Here is a 22,985-nt window from a genome sequence, read left to right as displayed (position 1 = left end):
CCGCGCGCGCAGGCGCAGTGCGGCGGCGGGCGCCCCCTGGCGGGCGGCGGCGTACAGGGACCGCCCCCAGCCCGGCGCCGCCGCCGCCCGCTTCAGCCCAACATGGCGATGCACAACAAGGCGGCGCCGCCGCAGATCCCGGACACCCGGCGGGAGCTGGCGGAGCTCGTGAAGAGGAAGCAGGAGCTGGCGGTGAGGGTTGGCACCCGGGGCGCCCAGGTGGGAGCCCCGCGCCTGCCTCCGCCTCCAGGCTCCAGCCCTGCCGCGCCTGGCCGTTGGTTACTCCGCGGGCGCGCGGCGGCCGGGAGTCCGGCGGCCTGAGGACGGCTGCGCACTGCGCGGCCCTTCGGCGCTGGCCTGTGCTGATCGGAAGCCCGGAGCCGGGGCCGGGGGCGGGGCGCTGAGCCGGGGAGGGGGAGGGGGACTAGGTGGGCGGGGGCGTGGAAGCAGGATGGCGCCTGGGGGTGGGTGCGTTGGTGCGGGAGCCCTGGAAAGGCAAGTGTCCGCGAGCTTTACGGGGTGGGAGGGGGTGGGCGGGGGTGGGCGGGTCTGTGATCTTTTGAGGGGCGGGGAGCGAGTGTCTCGTGGGCTGTAGATTGATACGGGTTTGCCCGTGGGTTTTGCGGAGGGTGGGGTAGGAGGCGGGTAAGGGAGGGAGACCCGCATATCCATTCTGGTTTGGAGGATGGAGGGACGTATGTCCTTTTGGGACTAGGAGTAGATCCGTTGGATGGGGTTTTTGATGGGCAGGGATGTGATGTGTTTGGGAACAGCTTAGAAGGGAATAGGCGAGGGGAACGGACTCAGTCTGGGGAATTAGGAATTACGACACGCATCCAGGGTCCTGTGCACCCTGGTGGCTAACCCCTCCCTCCCCTTGCGTTTTGGCTTGGGCACGGGAGGCCCATCTCACCTGACGCTGCCCTTCCAGGTTTCCATAGCAACTGACTGTGCAGGCTGTTTTTCCGAGCCTGCGGGGAGAGGAGCGAGTTGGCGCTGGAAGGCGGCTCACCCTACCCTCCCTGTAGCTGTACCTTTTATGCGTGGGAGTGGAGACTGCTCACGTTCTGCCTCTGCCGGCGATTTTGACAGCTGGGTTTCCACGAAGCCTCCGAGTATATGCAAACTTTTGCATGGGTGTACATGTTTCTGGGGACAGGCTCTCTCTATTCCATTCTATTCTCAGAGGGATCCAACAAGACAGGTCTAGACTGTCTTTAGTCTGAAACAGCCCACCCCTGCCCATGTCATCCTTCTCTGCACAAGTCTGGTTTGGTGTAGTTGAGCTTGAGTTTGTAAGTCTGATATCAGGGTTTCAATTTGGTCAGACTTAATGCTGGCATGTAAAAGGCATTAACCATTACCTTGGTTTTCATCCTCAGGAAACACTGGCAAACTTGGAAAGACAGATCTATGCTTTTGAAGGAAGCTACCTGGAAGACACTCAGATGTATGGCAATATTATTCGTGGCTGGGATCGGTATCTGACCAACCAAAAGTGAGTGTCAGAAGCCTGTAGTATTTGCCCTAGTAATATTTGTGTTTAGGGCTATGTATGTTCTTGGTAGTGACTTTGTGACTTTGCAGGGAGGCAGTAGTAAAGTCAGGTGGAAAGAAGTCTAGACTTGAGCTTGGACCCTGGCTCAGCCACTGCCTCACTGAGTTATCCTGGACAAATCCTGCGTCTGTACAGTAGGGGAAGTCTGGCCAATGCAGCAGGGTTGTGTGAGGCTTAAATGAAGTACAGCATACAATACCTTACATACCAGGACTCCTGTCAGTGTTTTACACATTTTAATTTGTCACGAGTTCCATCCTCACAAGATTTACAATACCTGTGTGCCAGCTGTGCCACAGTTTGTTTAGTGGTATTCTTGAAAACTTTCTTAACTTTTTGAAATTTTTGAAATTTTTAGAGAAATTGAAAGATTAGTTCATGATCTCTTGATACCCTTCACCACATTGACCAGTTGTTAACTTGTTGCCACATTTAATTTCTCTCTCTCTTCTCTTTCTCTCTCTAAAATATATGTTAACACACACCCCTGTATCTACAGGTATAATTATAGATACATAGGAAGTTGCGAAAATAATACAGAGGGGGCCCATGTACCCTTCACCCAGTTTTCCCCAATGGTTGGGTTTTTTGTAACCATATAGTACAATAGCAAAAGCAGTAAATTGATGTTGGTACAATGTGTATGTGTAGTTTGCCATTTTATCATGTGTGTAGACTCCTGTAACCACCACTGCAATCAGATACAGAACTGTTCACCACAAAGATCTTCCTCATAGAGGAATACTTCTCATACCTCCTTTGTAGTTATATCTCCCCTTTCCCTCACATATATATATATTTTTTGCTAAACCATTTAAAAGTTAAAAGCAGATATCATGACACTTTCCCCCAATTATGTCAGCAATTCCCTCCTAAGAATAAGTACATCTTTCTTACGAAACCGCAGTTATTATGCCCAGAAAATTAGCACGACGTTAATAGTATTATCTAATAGAGTCTTTATTCACGGTTCTCTAATTGTCCCCAAATGCATTGCTACCTTTTGATCCAGTCAGTGTTCGGGCCTTGCTTTTAACTGTTATGTCTCTTTATTCTCTTAGTTTAGGAGCGTCACACTCTTTTTGGTGGTGAGGTTGTTGTTTATGACGTTCATTGTCTTGTAGAATGTCCCAATTTCCAGGTTTTTCTTACTGTGACCTCATGAGCGATCCTTTAAACATTTTTGGCGAAAATGTTGCGTTGGTGATTTGTGTACCTCTTGTTGTTCAGCTCTGTTTTATCAGGAGGCATGTGGTGTCAGATTGCCCCCTTATTGGTGCTGCTAAATTTGATCATGTGATTTCACCATTGTGAAAGTTCATTTTTTTCTCTTTGTAATTAACAAGGAATTTCGGAGGTTATCCTTTTTGGCAGTGTGACTATGCTGCTCCTCCCCTCAGTTTTTAATCACTGGTTTTGGTATCCATTGTTGATACTTATCTCAGTCAGTTATTAAAATGGGAGTTGCAAAACAGTGATTCTAATTTTACCATTCCTTTTACATTTAGTACTGGCATTCTAAAGGAAGTCTTTCTTTCCTTCCCTCCCTTTCATTCTCTTTCTTTCTTTAGTATCACTGTAGACACTTGGATTTTTTTTTTTAAATCAGTATATTGAGATCTAGAACTATCGCTTATTGTAAAGTTTTAATTTTTTGTAAAAATTAACTTACTGAAATCTACTCAGAGAAGTGCACAACTCATAAATATATAGCTCCCTGACTTTTCACAAAGCTAACACACCCATCATTTTCTTTTTGATGTTTAATTTGTCCCAAAATGTGGCCAGAGGGAGCCTCCTCAGGCTGACTCCTTTGTCCTTTTGACATGACCCGCTTGTTTGGGCACTTGATTGCGTTCTGTCACCTTGTCCTTTTCTTGTTCCAGACCTGATATCCGTCAGTTCTCTAAGGAGCCCTGGTTCTTTAAAAATTTTTTAATTAAGGTTATTTAACAGAGAGACTTCATATCACTAGTCTGTGCTAGGTGTTTTTAATAATAGGTATTAAAATAAATACATATTAAAATGAAACCAATTGTGAACTAACTAAAGTCATCCCCTGTGCCACCATGGAGCACATACCGTCCTTTGGAGAGCTTCGCTGTCTGCATAGGCATTCAGCGTAAAGGTCACTGTGGTCCATCCAAGTAGGTAAGGAGGCATTTCTGTATGGAAATTGATCATAAAAAAATAAACAAGAGTTCCTTACATTTGTCCTGGGGCGTCTGCGTCCTCAGCCTGAGCCCTAGACATAGCTTGGTGCTTATAATGAGTTTCTTGTATGTGTTTTAGAAACTCCAACAGCAAAAACGATCGGAGGAACCGGAAGTTCAAGGAAGCGGAGCGGCTCTTCAGTAAATCCTCAGTGACTTCAGCAGCTGTAAGTGGGGTGGGGAGATCTTTCTGTGGCCCTTTGTGCAGGAAGACCTGAGTTAAAGTTCTGTGAGTTTTCTCTTTCCTTTCTGTCAGGGAGTGCTCTCCTCGGGTCTGTGATCATTTTCCTAGTAACTAGTGGTTTTTTTCTTTTAGGCAGTAAGTGCATTGGCAGGAGTTCAGGACCAGCTCATTGAAAAGAGTAAGTTTATTTATTTATTTATTTTTCACTTTTGCATCAGTTTATTTTTAAGCCACCATAGCCCCTATGTTTTAATTCCTATCAGCTGTGTATCTGAGGACTGTGTCTGTTATATTTTTGCCTCTTCTTTTTAGAAGTCAGGAATCCTTTTGGGTATCCTTAATCATGTCTTTCTTTTGAGGAAGAAACGACCTGTCCTTCTTGCCTTTTCAGTTACATGAAGGTTGACTTTAGCTGCTCGAGGACACAGAGAGATGTCTACTCCTGATCGGTCTTAGAGAATTAAAAAAAAACAAAAAACCTTTTATCATGGAAAATTTCAGACATATTTAATATATCCCCGTGTGCCCAGCTTAATAATTCTTAGGAAATTCTGATCTCGTGAACAGAATGTACCTGTGTGTTCTTAAATGTAAACTGGAGAGCAGATAGTATTTACTTTGTAGAGAAATTGTATTGTTCTCTGTGTGTAAGCTGTACTCTCAATTCCTTTCTAATTTCTAGTGATGAGACATAGATCTGCAAGTTTATCTTTCTGAGTCAGGCTCTGTGGAGCTGTTATCGGGTGCTCTCCCTGTGTGTTCTGTCACTTTGAAATACACCCTGCTTTTTGTGCTGTGGCTGTGTACCTGCAGATGGCGGATCTTGTGGGATCCAGTTCTTCTTGTTTGCATTGGGGCAGTGGTTTGGGGAAAAAGGATTTTGGTAGCTTGGAAATTCAGACTACTCAGTGACTTCAATTATTATCTCTGTGTACAGATTTCTGAGTTTTTAGCCCTATTCCTAACTCCTGTCCTGAGTTTTACTCATGCATTTCTAGAAAATTCTAGAAAATGTCTTTCAGACATTTCCACTCAGATAGTCAGACTCAAGCATTTGTCTAACACTGAGCTGTTCTATTTCCTTCAAAATGCATCTGCCCAGTTGTTTTGTTACAGTACTTCTGTTCTCCTTCATTCAAAAGTTGGTAGGCATCTCTGATTGCTTTCTGCCAACCTGATCAGTTGGACCAAGTCCTTTTGATTTTTCTTTCACTATGACTGTCAGTTAAATCTTTTTTGTTCTCAGTTAATATCACTTCTAGATTATGGAGCCATTTCGTCTGCTTTGTGGAGTAACAGGACCGGTTAAGGAGCATTCTGGACCTCATTCCTATGAGTTGAGATGGAGTGATGTCTGACTTTTTAATTTTCACAAAAGCCTGTTATCCTGCCCCAGGCTTAGGAGATAGTTTAGTATATGGTTCTGTACCCAATTACCCACATAGGAGGGGTGGGCCCAGGCACTTGTCAGGAAGGATCTTAAAGCCACTGCTTTCAGCAGCTTGACTGAGGCACACATTTCTGTATCAAAGATTCTCTAAAGTGTATGCAGGCCATCCATGCCCCTAAGATCTTCCCCCTGGATTAAGCCCCACCTCTGGAATACATCATATTGATATTCCTCAGTCTTCCCCATAAAGTTTCATTTGCTCGGTTGCACTTTGGTCCTGCACAAGGTGTCACTATTATTGGAAGAGGATGTTGTAAGTGTTGTTGTTATCATTACCATTATTTCCTTCAGGAGGAGTAGTTTTCCCTGAACAACTATTTGGTTTTTACTGAAAATCTGGTAATTGACAGTTTCCCTCTTTGTATGGATGCTAATATGCTTAAAGTCAAATTTGTCCTTTTTAGAAAGCAAATAGGAATTTATAGCATGCATTTTGGGAGTGAATCTTAGTACTGCGTCCAGCTTACTTCCTCCTATTTCTGTTTCTCATTTTAAATTTATTTTATTGGATTTCATCCTTTTTGTTTATTTGGCTTGGGTTTCATTGGACTTTATGAAACTGTGGTTTGGTGTTTTTTAATCAGCTCTGGAAAATTCCCAGCTGTTACCTCTTTGGATACTGCATTTGCTCCTTATTCTCTTCTTCTGGTGAGATGTATGTTAAACCTTCTCATTTCATCTTTTGTGTCTTTTATTATCTCTTTTATATCTTCTTGTCTCTGTGCTGCATTATGAGTAATTTTTTTCTGATCTACCAGTTCATTAATTTGCTTTTCAATTGAGTCTTGATTTACTGTTAAACCTTTTATTGTTAAATTTTTAATTCCTAGAAATTCTACTTAACTATTTTAAGGATTGGCTATGTAATTTTTCAGTAGCTTTCTTGGCAGCTATTTTCAAACTTCACATTTTTTACTTCTTTTAGTAAGCATAGTTTTTCTGTACTCTGTATTTAATTTCAATTTCTAAAGTCTTTACAGACCTCTTTGTGTCTGTTGTTTCTTCTGGTTATTACTTATGAAATCTAATCTCCCTAAGTGCATGGTTGTCTTTGACGGTGCACTGCTCACTGTAATTGAAAGTATTTGTAGAATAATTTGAGCGCTAGGATGCAGGTGTTGTCTTCCAGAGAAGACCTGTGTTTACTTCTGCTAGGACTGCTTGGACCAAGTTCAAGACTTGAGGGTCCCCCAGAGATGCAGATGATTCACACCAAGCTTTAGTTCCAAGAGAGGAACGATCCGCTTTGCCTTTCACTCTTTTTTTCCTTTGTACAGAATCTCTCCCTTGTCTCAGAATTTTTGTACAGCAAATCTTGTGGAATGACTTCTATGTTTTTGATTGTTGGTGGCAATGAAAGAAATATCCTTTTCCCTTAGAATTTGGACTTGTATATTCCTAGATCTCAGGGGCTTTGGAGCTTTGCACGGTCTGTGTTTATTTTCAAACTGTTCTGAAAAATTTCCTCAAAAATGTGTTACTTTTGCTTCCTTTGGCTTCTGATGTGCCTGCACTATAACAGGAGTGGATTAGCATGGTCCCCAAAGGGGGGTTCTATGCTAATTAGTGAAGCATTGTATATTTTTGTAAGAAGAATGAAGTAAAAAGAAAAATAGGCAGATTTTCTCCAGTTTCCGGTGAAGGGTCAGCAGTCTCTCCTGTTTGTTTACTGGAGTCGTCTGCAGTTCTCACCAAAGCAGACCTCTCTGGCAGCCACAGCATTGCACAGGTAGGTGACTGGCTGCGTGAGCATTGTACTGGGTGTCTTCCTTTCTGCCTTTAAACTTTTTACGCCCATCAGCAGTTCCTGCCTCGGCAGTGTTCAACAGCTGATTCTTCCTTGTAATAAGCAGAGTGTCTCATCTGTAGATTTATTTAACTTCAAATCTGATATTCTTTGCTCTGAGAATGAGTTGATCACTTTTACGTCCATGAGACGCAGACTCGTGTGTCTTTTCATGGTGCTGCGGTGTCATACGAGTGACCCGCTTGCTGCTGTTCTTGGAGGTGGTGTGACTCAGCCCTCTTGCAGTCACTTCTCTTCTCCTTCCATGAGCCGAGGAAGAAAATGATTGTTACTTTGTGGTCTCCCTTTGTATTTTCACAGTGTTTAATCTAGGCTCCCCGGCTCCAGCCCCTCTTGTAAAGCACTTCGAGCCTAATAGTCCTAAAACATGCATTTGCACAGGGAACTCAGTACATATTAATTGTCTGGTGTTGCCTTTCTGTTCAGAATCTCAGGCTGACTTCGTCTCGTTATGTCCTGCTGGCAGCTGTTTGACTGCAAATAACCTCAACTGGTTATTTGGAATTTGACTTGTGTGTTCATAGATCTCAAGGATGTTGAGATTTGAACACTTAACTTGTTCTGGACACTAAGCAAACACTCTTTTCTTGCGTTGTCTTATTTAATCCTTAAAGCTACTACTTGAGGACAGGCATAGATTATAAACTCCTTGAAAGTGGGGAACATGGCTGGAGCCCCAAGTATCCAGGCCAATGTCTCGTCCATAAGAGATAACTCAACACATGAGAGAAAGAATTGCTATTTTACAGATGAGGAAACAGGCTCAGAAAGGTTAAGCAACAAGTCAGTTCTTCTCACATCACCTCGTGTTGTCTCCCTAGATTAGATCCCTTAATTGGACAGTTGTGTCTTTCCATTTCACCTGTCATTTCTCAAGCTCTCTGTTTGAGATGTTTGATTTGTTTGTCTCAAAATACACCTTTTTTTTTCTCACCTCTGCACTTTTGCCTGTGCTATTTTTTTGTACTGACTTTGGCTTCTCATGTTTCAAAGTCCAGTTTAAATTCCATGCCCTCAGTGAAGCTTTTCCTGAATAATCCGCTCTTCCTTCTCTGACTCCCATAATTCTTAGTGTCCACATCAGCCCTTTGGGACATCAGTTACTTCCTGGACTCTATTCTTAGGGCTTTGATTTGATTTACACTGCTTTGTATGTGTTTGCACGTGTGTGCATGTACCTGGGTACCTACCTGATGGAATATTACTGGCTCATCTATTTACTCAGTACTCCCACGCCAGCTGCCCCCAAACGAGTCAACAGTTCTTTTAGCTCATCAATATATTTTAATAGAATGGCAACAGAGACAAAATTTGCCATATCGAACTTGCCTTTCTTATTTGTTTCTCACCTTTTTAGTTAGCCCTTGTCTCCTCCTGTGCCCAGCCCCTCCTCCGTTAGTCCTGTGTCCCTTCTGTCGTCCTGCGATCCAAAGCTTTTGTGACCACATGCCTGTCAGCCTGTCCCCCTCCACCACCCCTGCCACCAGTGCCTCCATCATTTGCATTTTCAGAGATGATATTTTTACCTAAATAAATAAGACTGGGTGTGGGAGAGGAAGGCTATCCTGACCACACCTCTCCATCTTAGACTCATCTTTTTACATTTCATTAGACTTTTTAACAAGAAGAATAATATATTTTCATTACAAGTCAAACTATTCAGAGGTGAATATGAAAAAGGTTAGTTACTTCCAGAGGTAGCCAACATTAATAGTTTGGTATTATCCTAACATATTTCTGGGGACACACACACACAGCTGGAGGGTTTTTTTAATAGAGAAATTGGATCTGTGCATATTACCTGCTTTTCACTTGCTGCAGCACACATACCCCTGCCAGTTCGGTGCATACGGGGAGGGGCAGTGTAGAGCAGTGATTAAGAGTATGGACTTCGGAGCCAGCCCGTCTGGTTTGAATCCCAACTCTACTGCTTATTAGCTGTGTGACCTTGGGCGGGTCCCTTAACTTCTCTAGCCCTCAGTTCCTTTCTCTGTGAAATGGAGGTCATATTAGGAGGGTTGTATGTATTAATATATTTGAAGTGTGTAGAATAGGGCCTGGGTTATAGTAGGGTTATTAGCACCTCCTGTTTTTATTTATTTATTTATGAGGGGGAGGTGATCAGGTTTATTTACTTATTACTATTATTTTTTTACTTTAATGTAGGTACTGAGGATTGAACCCATGACCGTGTGCATGTTAAGCATGAGCTCTACCACTGAGCTAGATCCTCCCCCGTGGTGTTCTTTTTAAAAGTGAAAAAAATACCCCCTGCTCTGGTTGTGAGCCTTCTGTTGATAAATATTCACATTGTCTCCATTTTTCCCACTCTGAACAGCAGTAAACTTCCTTGTATGCACGTGGTTTTTTGTAGTGGAGGTTTAATTTCTGTATGACAGTGCTGTTACAGTGTCAAAGAGTGATTTTCATAAATATAACCCAGTTACTTTCTGTGGTATAATGGGGAATGCATATTTGGTCTTTGTTTCCTTTCCCGGCACTCAGCTCCTAAAACCCTTGGAATCTCCAGAATGATAAGAAAGACTAGCACACAAAAGAGTAGTGAGATGACTGGTGGCTGCCTGGCCCTCCCAATAGCTTCAGATGGGGGCTGGTCACCCGAAAGACCAATCCTTGATTGGAAGCTTGGAACTTTCAGCCTTACCCCTCCCCCCAGGCCTCCAAGGTGGGGCGAGGGGCTGCAGCTTGAGCTAATCACCAGTGGCTGCTGACTTAATCATACCTGCATAACGAAACCTCCATAAAAGCCCCTAATCGATGGAGAACACGGCGGGTGCTGGGAAGGTTCCACAGCCCAGAGAGGGTGGGAAACTCTGCACCCCTCCCCTCCCCGATAACTTGCCCTGAGCGCCTCTTCCATTTGCCTGTTTCTGAGTTGCATCCTTTATAGCAGACCCGTAACAGTAAGTAGAGTGTGTTCCTGAGTTCTGTGAGCTAGTCTAGCAAGTGATTGAACCCGAGGAGGGGGTTGTGGGCACGCCTGACGTACAGCTAATCTGTCAGAAGTATGGGAGGCCCAGGACTTGTGACAGCTGGCGTCTGGAGAGGGGGGAGCTCTTGTAGGACTGAGCCCTTAAACTGCGGGGTCTACCCTGACTCCAATAGTTAGTGTCAGAATAAATTGAATTGTTGGTGTCTGGGGAATCAGAGAATTGGCTGTTGGTGCTGGAATACACCCTGGGCTTTCCAGACAGTCTTGCCATTCCCATTCTTAAAGGCAGACCTTGGAAAAAGGCCTGTTACAGATACCACTGTGTTCCCCCAAAAGGAAAAGACCCCAGTTCTTGTCATACTGCGAAGGTAAGTTTACAGTTGGGACACGGTGCATTGTGTAGCAAAAATTTAAAAGATTTATTTAAAAAAAGGAAAAGTACACCTCCAAGAACAGGGAGGCAGGCTGATCCAAGGGACAAAAAGCGGCATTTTTTTTTGTCTCCCCTTTCTCTTGTACCCTTATTTAGAGGTGGTCTTTTGATTGACATTTCCTGTCTCTGGAGTGTTTAGGCATGTTTGGCCCCTTTGCACATGTCCTTACCCAAAATGTACACAGAAAATCCCATGGGAGCCCTAAACTGCAGTGTTAATTATAATACAATGAACAGTGTGTCTGTCCAGTTAAGTTCTTTGTGCTACTGTGGAGTTGTGGCTGTCGGGTTCATTTAGAAGTGAAGTCCCTTTATGCTGCGGGTAGGCATAATGTCATCTGGACCATCCCCTCCCTCCTCCACCTATGTACCCAGTGCCCCCACTTATCTAACTACCTAACAATTGGGATAAAATAAGTGGGGAAAAGATTACTTTAAAACTCTTTATTAGAATGAATTTGAATCTACACAAATACAGACAAAGTAATTAATTCCCTGTGTACATACTGCACTGCCCCCAAACCATCACATCATGGCCATCTGTAGCTGAGCAGGGCCCTATGGGGCCTTCCCAGGGCAGACCCTTACCCCCAAAGCCCCCAGGCCCACTGGAGCCTAAGGATTGATAATGTTAACCCCCGTGACACCTCCCTGTTACCTCGCCATCAGCCATTCAGAACTGTGCACGAGCAGATCATATACCCTGGGACCCCCACCTCACCTGGCCTTAAAAGATGCTTTGCTGAAACCCTTCTGGGAGTTTCAGAGCAGGAGCCACCCATCCTCCTTGTATTAAACGCTGCACTTTCCTTCACCACAACCCGGGGTCAGATCCTGTCCTGTCCACACCCTGCCTACTCTCACCACCCCCCCTTATTATATTGAAAATCCCAGGCATCATACCACTGTTTCCTGTATACATATTTCACTATGTATCTCCAAGTGATAGTTTTTTTTTTTTAATTGTGGTAAGAACACTGTTGATTGAAAAAAAAAGCACAACCTAAAAGTTGAGAATTATGTTTTTTTGACAGACAAAACTGAGGACTTAAGCCCAGAAGACAGCATCTCAGAAATCTGTGAGGGAATGCTCCCAAGAGATAAGGGAGGAGCCAGGATATTTAGGGAGTTTTGCAACAAAAACCAGGTAGTTGGAACATCAAGAGATTACTGTTAATTAAAAAAGACCAGATCTCTGAAGTTAATTACTTTAGCTCTTTTCTATATATGGAAAGATGCAAGAGTCCAGGCTCACCGAAATCATTCCTTTGATGCCCATCTTAACTCTCTAGGGCCAGCATCTTGCTTTTTTCCATCCTGACCCCCTCAGAGGGGGTGGCTCCAGTGGCTGAAGGCTTGCTGGCTGCAGCGTCCTTTGTTGACTGATACGGCAGGTGACATTTTTCATCCACAATGCTAAACATGAGATGTACAGATTTTTAAGAGCACAATACAGTATTGTTAATGGTACAGTGTTGCACTGCAGACCTCTAGATCTTAATCATCTTGCATAACTGAAACTTTATACTCATTGAACAGCACCTCCCCATTTCCCCCTCCCCTCAGCCACTGGCAACCACCGTTCTCTCTGCTTCTGTGAATTTGACTGTTTTCAATGCTGCATGGAAGTGGAATCGTGCAGTATTTGTTTTCCTGTGACTGGCTTATTTCACTCAGCATCATGTCCTCCAGGTTCATCTGTGTTGTGGCATATGACAGGGTTTTCTTCTTTCTAAGGCTGAATACTGTATTCCGTTGTAGTGTACACCACATTTTCTTTATGCATTTGTTGATGGAAATCTGTTTCCACATGTGGGCTGTTGAATTATGCTGCGGTGAACATAGGAGTGCAGATCTCTCTTCAAGATCCTGATTTCAGTTCTTTTGGATTTAATACCAGAAAATGGGATTGTTGGATCATATGGTGGTTATGTAAATGCCCTTTACACTATAATCACACTTAAAAAACCCTAAACAGAATGTACATTGGACCTGCATTTCTTTTCAGTGCTGAACAATACAGGCATACTTTGTTTTATTGCACTTGGCTGTACTGCACTGTGCAGATACTGCATTTTTTTTTTTTTTAACAAATTGCAGGTTTGTGGCAACCCTGTGCTGTCAGATGATGGTTAGCATCTTTTAGCAATAAAATATTTTTAAATTAAGATACGTACTTTTTTTTAGACATAATTCTATTGCACACTTAATAGTATAGTGTAAGCATAACTTTTATATGCACTAGGAAACCAAAAAACTGAGTAACTCGCTTTTTTTGATACTCACTTTATTGTGGTAGTCTGGAACCGAATCCCTGGTATCTCTGAGGTATGCCTGTTCCGTTGCCTGGATATACCACATTTTATTTATGCGTTCATCAGTTGATGGACATTTGGCTACTGTGACTAGTACTGCTGTGAACATTTGTGACAGGTTTTGTGTGAACTTCCTGTTTCTCCTGGATTTATACTCAGGAGCAGAATTGCTGGTGATTTGCTAACTCAATATTGAACCTTTTGAGAAACCACCAAACTGTTTCCCGAGGTGGCTGTACCATTTTACATTCTCATCAGCAATGTATGAGGGTTACAATTTCTCCACATCCTGACCAACACTTGTTACTGCTCGTCTTTCCATTAAAGCCACTCCAGTAGGTAGGAAGTCCTACCTCATCGCAGTTTTGGTTGTATTTCCCTAATGACTAATGATGTTGAGCATCTTTTCATGTGCTCATTGGCTGTTTGTGTATCTTCTTTTGAGACGTGTCTATTCAAATTCTCTTATGATTAAAACTTTTTTTTATTATTGAATTCTAAGAGCTTTGTATATTCTGGATACAAGTCTTTATCAGTATACAAGTATTTGTATGATTTGCAAATAAATGTTTTCTCCTATTTTGTAGGTTGTGTTTTTTTTTTTTCTTTTTGAAGGTAACATTGATTTATAACATGTAAGTTTCATATGTACATTATATTTTGACTTCCATGTATACTACAGCGGGCTAACTACCAAAAGTTTAGTTTCTATCCATCGTCATACAGTTGACCCCCTTTACCCATTTTGCCTTTACCCCACCCATGTGGATTGTTCATTTACTTTTTTTGGTGATATTTGCAGCCCAGGCATTTTATATAAATGAGATAGTTCACTGTACACATTTTTTCTTTCTTCATGCTTGCTTTTGTGGCCTTATCTAAGAAACCATTACCTAATCCAGGGGGTCCTCTGAGTTTTATAGCTTCTACATTTTAGGTCTCTGATCCATTTCGAGTTAATTTTTGTGTATGGTGTGAGATTGGGGTCCACCTTCATTCTTTTGTGTGTGGATGTATCCAATTACCTCTACTTATCAAAAAGACTGTTCTTTTTTCATTGAATTGTTTTGTCACCCTTGTTGAAAATCATTTGATCATAAATGTAAGGATTTATAGCTGGACTCTGAATTCTGTTCCTTTGACTTGTGTATCTACTCTTAATGCCAGGACCACGTGGTTTTGGTTATTCTAGCTTCGTGTAGTAAGTTTTGAAGTTCTTCTGTTCACTTTTATATGAAATCAGTTTTCCTAAACTTCAGAAGGACAGAGTTAATCAATATACTTTTTCTAGCATCATAATCCTGGAGCGCCCTCTTCTGTTGCTTTCACAAAGTGTTCAAAAGTAGGGTTTCCTGATTGCTGAGGGAGGTCTGATGCTAATTCTCTCTTCTGCTTTTTTGGGACCACCTCTTTCTTTTTGTTCTCATATCCACGTGCTACTCAACTTGAAATCTCTTCCCAGCAGTTTATAATACAAAGACATAAAAAGAAGGAAGCTGGTCCCCTGGTCCTGCTGTCCACATCATGCCTTTTGATTATTTTTAGAAACAGCTAATGTACATATTAAGGATTCTTCAACAGTTCAGTAAAGTGAAAGTCTTCCTGCATCCCCTTAAGAGTTTCAAGACATTCAGGAAGAAAAAGTATACATTTACCAAAATATATGTAATTTTTCTTAAAAACATGCTTGTACAGATTGTTCTTGAACTTGCTTATTTAATACATTGAAGGGATGTTTTAAAATCAGGAACGTGTGTCAGCTGAAGGGAATTATTACACCACTTTTAAAATAATATTCTTAAGGCTTCTCAGAGTAATAGGGCTTCTCTCCTCTTGGGCCACTTTTCTTGATGGAAAGTCAGGATTCCTGTGTGGTTTGGGGAAGGAACCAGGACCAGCTGTAGGATGTTTTCCTAAGGTTGTTGCTTATCTCCCGAAGACCTATGTAATGTTTTCGGTAATGCTTCTCGTGTAATTATTAATCCCATTAGTGTAATCTATGTTAAAATAACCTTTATGCAATGAGGTTATCCTGGTTATATGGTCCAGTCTCCCACTGTCCTTAGGTCTGCTGCCTCTGGTTACACTGTTTCAGATTACGCATTTTTCAGGAACTCTGGTGACTTTGATGCTTTGACTGCATGTGTCATCCTGTCATTTAGAGTGTATGGCCCTTGAGGATAGGAAATGGTCTTTTTCTATATATTAGTGCTCAAAACAGTCTTTCCTGACTGATGGAGACTGCCAGTGGGGTACTGACGATGCCTTGGGGGACTTGTGTTTATTCCCTCCAGGGGAGCCAGGAAGTGGGACGGAAAGTGATACTTCTCCAGACTTCCACAATCAGGAAAATGAGCCCAGCCAGGAGGACCCCGAGGATCTGGATGGATCTGTGCAGGGAGTGAAACCTCAGAAGGCTGCTTCTTCTACTTCCTCAGGGAGTCATCACAGCAGCCACAAAAAACGAAAGAATAAAAACCGGCACAGGTCAGTGGCAGGGACCACCTTTCCCCACCCTGCTTTCCCCCACCCTGTCCCCACCCACCCAGAGCCTCCGTGACCAGTGCTGTGAAGGGACTTTGCTAGAGTAAACGTTCTTCAGGATTGGTGCAGTCTTTCGGTTGCTGATGGGAAGAAATTCATTTGGCCCAAATGAAGCAGGCTGATTTTTCTCTCTCTAAGGGAGGAATTGGTGGGCATTAGAATAACTGTGAAGGACATCCTTCTCACTGTTTCTAGTACAAAAGAATTTGATTCCATAAAACCTTTGTTTTATGGAATACAGTGAATTTGAAATCCCTTTAGAAGAGGAAGAGGGAAATAGAAATGGAATCTGTGTACTAGTATTTGGAAAATGCCTCTGGGACATTTTGGGAAGCTGCTTAATTCTTTTGCTCTTAATCCCTGATTCCTTCCTGTTCTTATTCCCTTGAGGACAGAGAGAACTGATCTGACATGCCTTTTTTTCTTTTTAAATTCAAGTTTTTCAATTGCTTATGATTTCTCTATGTTTATATATCTCTGCAGTATGCTGATTTTCAGTATCAGAGAAACAGTGTAAAAGCTGTAAGATACGAGAGTGCCTTCTTCGACTGTGTTTGTCCACTGTTTTTTTTTGCAGTGCATAATGAGATAGGAATCACATCAGTAGCCAGAGGGGTCAGGTGATACCCAGAGAGGATTTTAGCATTCACTCTGCTTGGGGTTTGTATGATAATGCCAGGGCCTCTTCCCTCAGATAACTGGAAATTATACAGCTGCACTAAGAGAGGGTAATGCATATTTCTAGAGGAAGGAACCTTGCCCTGGCCTCAAACCTTCTTCTGGGAGGCGTGCACACCAGGTATCCGAAAGGCTGGCTTTTTTCCTGTTCCTCTTAGGAGCCTGCATGCTGAGGAGATGAAAGGGGGCAGGCAAGGAATGGGTGGGGTTCCCTGTCCCCCAGTTTGCTCCTGGGCCTCGCTGTGCCCTAGAACATTCCTTCACGCACTCTGTGTATTAAAATTGTTAGCTTTGTGGCTGTGGCACACAGGGATTGCATAGAATTAACTCTGATGGGGTTAAGCCTCCTTGGCATCAGCTGATTTCTTTAATTCTTGTTAGAGTTTTTCTTGTGAGTGGTGGTGGTTTTTAGACTGCAGAATGATATTTCCAGATAGTGACTAAGGACTGTTGTTTAACATTTTTCTGCAAACCAGAAATCACCATGCCAATCTCACAAGTACAGTAAAAAGTAGCAAAAGTTGCCTTTTTTTTTTTTTTTTTTGGTGCTAAGTCTACAGGTTATTTGATCACTGTGATAGGGCTGATGCCAGCTTACAGGGGAGGGTGTAGCTCAGTGGTAGAGTATGTGCTTAGCATGCATGAAGTCCTGGGTTCAATCCCCATAATAAATAAATAAATTAATTACTCCCCCTGCCCCCCCCCAAAAAAAACAGAAAAAGGACTGATGCTAACTTATCTCAAACGGCAGAAAATCATACTCTTAATATTTTTTTATCTACTGGGGGAAAAATTTGTTTTTAATTGTCAAGATAAAAAGGTCATGCTCCATTGTGCTTTATTAAGTTTGTTCCAGTGTCATTTTAAAGTAATAATTATTTACTATTTCAGAGTATCTAGAGTAGGGGATAAATTCCTTGAAAGTTTCTGGGAAATTATATTTTCCCATTCCTGGGGCAGCAGACTCTAGACAGCTATTTCAGGTAATACCTTATTTTCCCTAGTGATACGATCAGCTGATAAAAGGGAATTAGGCATTGACCTTAACTTTCCTCTCGCAGGTTGCTAGATTTCCATAGGAACGCACTTCCTCCTCTTTTCCTGACCCTGGGCGCTAACGCCTTCCAAAAAAATCCTCGGGTTTATAAAGACCTTTGGTGTTAGTTACTGCTTTCACAGATGGGCTTTCTCTTTGATAAGTAGGAGCCTTTCGCCATCCCCCTGGTTTGATACTTGGCTGGTCACCTTCTTTGGCCTTAGGGACTCACCTGCCCTAGGGGAGGAGATTGGAGCTGATTTGCCTTCTTTCCAAAGGAAACAGGTTTAGTGCACCTGCTCAGATTCCTGCTGTCTTTAGTCAGGAATTGTTTCTGGCCCAGACCCCTCGCTCCCTGACTGGTATCTAAGTGGGTCTGATAGGTTGGAGGTAGGGATGAAGCATTTGTTTGTAAAGTCGCTCCTGCTACAGTATTGTTTCCCCTCCAGCGTGCCCCACCCTGTCTAGTCAGATGAAGTCAACAGTAAATTATTTCAACAGAAGTCTGAATACCCACCATGTGCCAGGCACTGAGCAGTGGTGACTAAAGCAAAGTGGAAATATATACGGTACTTTAGCAAGAAGGAATAACTTTGAATTTGTCCTCTTCAGGACTATGGCAATTGATCACATGATTTCTAGCATTCATAAATGATCACAGTGTTCTAAATTCTTGTGTTTTACATGGTATCTGAGCCATAAGTCCCAGTGTCTTTAAAGAAAAAAGTTAAAATCATAACCTGTAGCTGCTCTTACAGGTTTTTACTATTACGTCAGACTCTAGTTCTTTAAGGTGGTTTGTGAAGTTTTCATTAAGTAGGTACAGTCCACTTTAATTCTTGAACAAAGTTAAAGTAGGCTGAAAGTTAAAGTTTTGATAGTTCCCGGTTTGTACACTTGCTGTATACTTTTCCCACATGTCTTAAGTGACACTGTTACATAAGGAACATTGACGTTAAGCTTTCTTCCAGCCTCACTCTTGCAAACATTGGCTACGAGGAAGTAACAGCCATCTTTGCATATTTTACCACCTGCCTGCAGTCGGAAAGGTGTTGGAGCCAGCTAAGGAGCGAACGTCACGCTCCGGGTCAGTGATGCTTTGGAGGTCTGCCCAGACCAGGGTCTGTCAGCACTGCCGGCCTGAAATCGCCTCCTCCCCTGGGCCGCTCCCTTCCTGACCCCTGAGGCGTGCGTGCTCTTGGATGTCAGCTCCCCCTTGTTTTAACAGGGGCACTGTGGCTTTTGGTGTTCCATAACCCTAGCCCTGACATAAGCAGTTAACTGCCCTCACCAGTTCAGGGGCAGAGTAACATGGCCCTGTGGTTTCTGGGACAAGACTGATTCGACCTTTGGCTTCTAGTAGGAATGCTGAGAAAAAGGGGACCATGTTTGGACATACTTAAAACATAAAACTTGAGTTAGAAATTGCCAAATGTTTTCTTTTTCAGAAACTTATGATGTTTTAATCCTTCATTTTAGTGCAAGTATGTTATGCTGAGTTGTTAGTACTGCCTTCAGAGCACCTTTCATTACACAACTAAACCCTGCTTTCTCTATTTCTTCTAATGCCCTGTTTACTTTTCATTACAATTAAATATTTTAAAAGTTCTAACTCTGAATCTGGCAGCTAATAGAAGGCCTGCAGGTATCTAGTTTTCTAATGAAATAACTTGTCGTTTTATAGCCTGTTCTTCTGATACGAACTCCATTGAGGGAAGGGAATCTCCCAACCACAAAATCTTTGGTGCTTTGATGTTTGAAACTTTATGGCTTAAGATTCTTAAAACTGATTTTGTTTCTACAAATCTTGCTAGGGTGGCTAATCGACTAATTTGTTGAATTAGTGTATTAATTTCTACTGCTTTCTTCCTTTCAAATGCTGCCCCTCAGCCCGTCTGGCATGTTTGATTATGACTTTGAGTAAGTTTGATTTGAATTAGTATTTGTGCTGTGTTGTTTAGTGTGTAGAGACCAATATGCCTTTTTGAGACCTTTCTAACCCATAGTTTATCTGTTTAATTGTAGGTATGTATATTAGGTTAGGCTGGGAAGTTTTTTTTAAAAACAGAAAAACGTGATGGAGGTAACATTTTATTTAATAACTTAAGCAAAATTAAGTAAACTTCACTTTTATGCATTTTAATTTCTTTAAAAATAGATAACCTTTACTTTAATTCATATTTAAATTGATTTCCTGGCTTTGCTTTATAAGGAGGTTAATAGTTGAAGAGCGTGATACTGTGCTTTGGAAAATTTAAAAATTGAAGTTTGTGTGATTTCTTTTGTGTTTCATGTCCAGAAACACAGACTTCTAGCCTCTTTCCTGTTCATAATCGCTCTGGGTCTCAGTGATTATCAGCGATCCAGTTGTAGAGCTAACACGTTTGTTAACGTAGAGCATGCCCTCTTAATCCAATCTCTTTAACGTGTAATTTTGGAGTAACTTTTAAAAATGACATGGCTTGCATAACTGCTGTAGTATGTTTCTTTTTGAGTCATTTAAGTTTACCTTGTGGCAAGAGTATCTGCTCATGTTTTTAATAAATACTTGCTTAATAATATCTGGGTAAACAAATACACATGACATAGTCTAATGAAGAATGTGGATTCTACTTAACCAGGTAGTCTTTGTTATAGCTTGTGCCCTATGCAGTAGCTGATTCTTGGACCCCTTTTCTGTAAATTAAAATGCAAATATCTTTTATCTTTCCTATCACAGGATTGATCTGAAGTTAAACAAAAAACCACGAGCTGTAAGTATCAGCCAAACCTTTTCAGAAAGCTGGTAATTTTTGTAGATGGTTAGAAAAATGTATTTGTCTTCAGAGCTTGAGTGTTCCTGATCTGGGGTCCCAGCTCTCATTTTAAAGTCTGGGGTGTCCATCTGGATACACTTCAACTTTTGGGTTTCTTTTCTTTATATTTTGGAGCAAGAAAGGGGTCACTCATTTTTCCTGAAGAAAAATTCCCTTTGATTAAATAATAAACTGTTAATACTAGCTTCTCCCCTACCCCCAGCCCCCGACTGGTGAGCTCTCAGAAGGTCTCCTAAGGGCAGAACTCAGGTTTCAGTACCTTTGTGGACTCAGAAGACAGGCCACTTTCAGATGTGAAATATTGTCTGTTATATTTTGAAATAGAATCTTTGGCTACAGAGCAATCCCCTGGCAGAGTTGTTCATGAGAATTTTGTTCTTAGATTCAAACCAGTGTTCTGCTGAGGGTAAGCTGGGACCTCGTCTCTCTCTCTCCAGGACTATTAGAAGACTGCTAGTGCCCGAGCTCCCCGGCCGTAGAGCCCTGCTCCCCTCCTCCGACCTCGCAGAGAGAAGCTTCCCTCACCCGAGTGCGTGACCGTCCACCGCTGCTTCCCCAGACCCGGCGCCTGTGACTCTGAGTAGTTTCTTCTGAAATGTGGTGACAAACAAGTCATTTCTGTAAGACCACATCGGATCATTTACTTTGTGTCATTTTTAGTAACAGAACTGCAGAAAGGCCCGAGACATGGTTATAATCCCGGCAAGTTGCTAACTGTGCGCTTCTCCCTTCTTAGAATGAATGAATGCCTCCCCCCTAAAACTGGCTGGCACCAGCTCCGTCTGTGATACGCATCAGGCAGTGTTCTCTGGGCTTCCTTCATGCTGAAACTAGAACGCAGGTCACATTTCAGAGGGAGGCTGTAAATATCTGGCGTTTTCTTATTTTGTTCGTGTTTTATCATTTTTCTATTATTGTTTTTATCATCTTACTTTCTTCTGGGACTTTTTGTAATGCCATTGTATAGCTCATATCTTCCTGCTGACATATCTGATCATCTGTTTCGTGCAGTTGCCAATACTCTTAACTGAAAACAATCTGGTCTACCATAAGTAAAATGGGGACTTGGCTTTTTGTTTTTCTGCAGGGGGAAGGTAAAGAATGTTTATTTAATATTTACCTATCTTAAATCTTTCTGAGTTGGAAGCAGTTTCGTGTTCAAGGAACAGGAAAAGCCGAAAAACATAAGTTTAAATCAGTCTTTTTAAAATAGATATTTTTATTCTTTTGTATAAATAAAATTTCACAGGCTTTGTCTTCTCATGCTTTACTTTTAAACCTGAGATTGTTTTTTCACTTATTTATTCGTATCATGCCTTATGGAAATTTCCCTTTTTCCATCTTTTCTCTCTTTGCTGGTATTTGCCTGATTAAAAATTGCTCTAAAAATCACTAAGACACATGGAAAGGCCCCAAATTGTCCTCGAAGCCGATAATGTCTGGAGTTCTTGAGCAGAGTGAGTGACAGGATCACCGAGAGGCTGCGATGCCCACGGATGCCCTTTCCTTACAGGGGTGAATGGGCTACGAACCTGCTGATGGTTGTTACCTGCCTCTGGAGCAGTGGTGATTCACCTCGGCTGCACATTGGAATCACCTGGGATGCTTAAGAAAGTACCGATGCCTGGGTCCCACCCCCTGAGATTGTGACTTGGGTACAGTCTAGTATTGGGGGGCATTCTTTCAAGGAGTCCCTGGGATTCTGGTAAGAAGCCAAGTCGAGAACCGTTGCATTAGGAGACTGGGTGGTTCAATTTAAATCCTATGTCGTGAATCCGTCTAAGGGATAAGATTTGGGGCCTCAACTTTCCTTTGATTCTGCTTAGTCGTAGTCCTTTACTTATGCCCATATCTTTGATAGAAAAAATACGTTCCGTTTGTGATAGTATTGGTAGAACTGAAATATGGATGGTGTCTATTATCAGAACACATCTACCTTGTCAGATGTGCAAAAGCTTTCACTCTTGTTCTCAAATAAACTTTTTTTTGGACTCTGTGCCTATTTAGATGTTTTTGGCTGTGTCTTTGGTAGCAGAGCTTCAATGTCAAGGATTTTTAAGGAAATGATTTCTTACGTATAGATTGTTCCTTAAGACAGCAACAACAAAACTATAAACTAAAAACAGTGAAAACGAGCTTTCTGTATACTTTTTTGTTAGTTTGTCTCCTTTCCTGGGAGAGGGAGGTAGGATCCCTGCAGTTTCCTTAACTCTGAGGAAAGCATACGGCAAATCTGAAACTATTTCTGACTCTCATAGTTTGACATTTGCTAGAGCTGTGTTAGGACTACTCAGGTATTATTTAAAAGCATATCTATGTGTGTGAATACCTGTGTGTATATATACTCACGATTAGAGACAGGCTCCTTGCTTTATACTTATTTTCTGTATAAAGTGTAATCATTGCTTAGGGGCCCTCCCCCCAGTTTCCTGTGAGTTGGCCAGGTGTACTGGAGATCCTCAAGTCTCGAGAGTCTTGAAATGTTGCTTAGGTTCCCTACATTGGGGTGGTTTGAGGAAGAAATGGCCAAGGGACCCTGCTTACCATGCTTGTGATATTTATAACTTTGGTTATAAACTAAGTTTACTTTTGCTTAACTTTAAAAGAGGACAAGGTCATGACTTTGGTCAAGTTATTGACTAGAAGAACAACCGGACTGACGGAGGGACACACTTACTTAGGTGACAGTTGCCCTTGCAGTTCCCATGGTAACTCTTGGTGGAGGTGGTCTGCTGGGTGGCCAGCGTCCTCCCGTCTTAGCAGCCCTCACCCGCAACCCTGACCTGGAAGGACTGCCGGGGCACTGAGGAGGTGAAGCCCTCCCCAGGTTGCTAGGGTTTGGAGTAGTACTTGGCTTCCGGTCTTTAACCTTCTCATCTCTAAGATGGGAATGGGTTGTTCGTTGCTCCTTTTGGTCATTATAAGACATCTTAAAAAAGGCCAGCCCTTTATGTCTTATTTTGGGAGGATGGTGCCTATATAGAGCCTCATGAGGAGT

The 22,985-nt window shown here is 42.3% G+C and overlaps 1 protein-coding gene across 8 annotated transcripts; it reads left to right on the top strand.

The window, feature by feature from the left end:
* Positions 1–47: 47 nt before the first annotated feature.
* On the top strand, positions 48–21,989 carry MEAF6 (MYST/Esa1 associated factor 6). Of its 8 annotated transcripts, XR_004325514.1 has the most exons (9): positions 73–219; positions 1,383–1,498; positions 3,851–3,938; positions 4,088–4,133; positions 15,208–15,400; positions 19,062–19,091; positions 19,197–19,254; positions 19,891–19,924; positions 20,425–21,989. XR_004325514.1 is itself a non-coding variant. In XM_032495985.1 (8 exons), the coding sequence occupies exons 1-8, from the start codon at positions 103–105 to the stop codon at positions 20,431–20,433; spliced, it is 606 nt and encodes a 201-aa protein (XP_032351876.1). In that variant the 5' UTR covers positions 48–102; the 3' UTR covers positions 20,434–21,989. The 8 variants fall into 8 exon arrangements, 4 of the variants coding, with proteins under 4 accessions (XP_032351876.1, XP_032351879.1, XP_032351875.1 ...); XR_004325516.1 differs by lacking the exon at positions 19,062–19,091 and having other exon boundaries at positions 48–192; XM_032495985.1 differs by lacking the exon at positions 19,197–19,254 and having other exon boundaries at positions 48–192.
* The last annotated feature ends 996 nt before the right edge of the window (positions 21,990–22,985 follow it).

This window comes from Camelus ferus, chromosome 13, assembly GCF_009834535.1.
Source record: "Camelus ferus isolate YT-003-E chromosome 13, BCGSAC_Cfer_1.0, whole genome shotgun sequence".
Classification (NCBI taxonomy): domain Eukaryota; kingdom Metazoa; phylum Chordata; class Mammalia; order Artiodactyla; family Camelidae; genus Camelus; species Camelus ferus.
The sequence above is the reverse complement of the archived record's forward strand: the minus strand, read 5'-3'. Positions and strand labels throughout refer to the sequence as shown.

What these genes read in the sequence shown, in the direction of transcription:
- MEAF6 (XM_032495984.1), top strand. Translation starts at nt 103, where the DNA reads ATGGCGATGCACAACAAGGCGGCGCCGCCGCAGATCCCGGACACCCGG. An exon ending in GGACCAGCTCATTGAAAAGA is followed by an intron (nt 4,134 to 15,207) that starts GTAAGTTTATTT and finishes TATTCCCTCCAG; the next exon opens with GGGAGCCAGGAAGTGGGACG. An exon ending in ATGTTTGATTATGACTTTGA is followed by an intron (nt 19,092 to 19,890) that starts GTAAGTTTGATT and finishes TTCCTATCACAG; the next exon opens with GATTGATCTGAAGTTAAACA.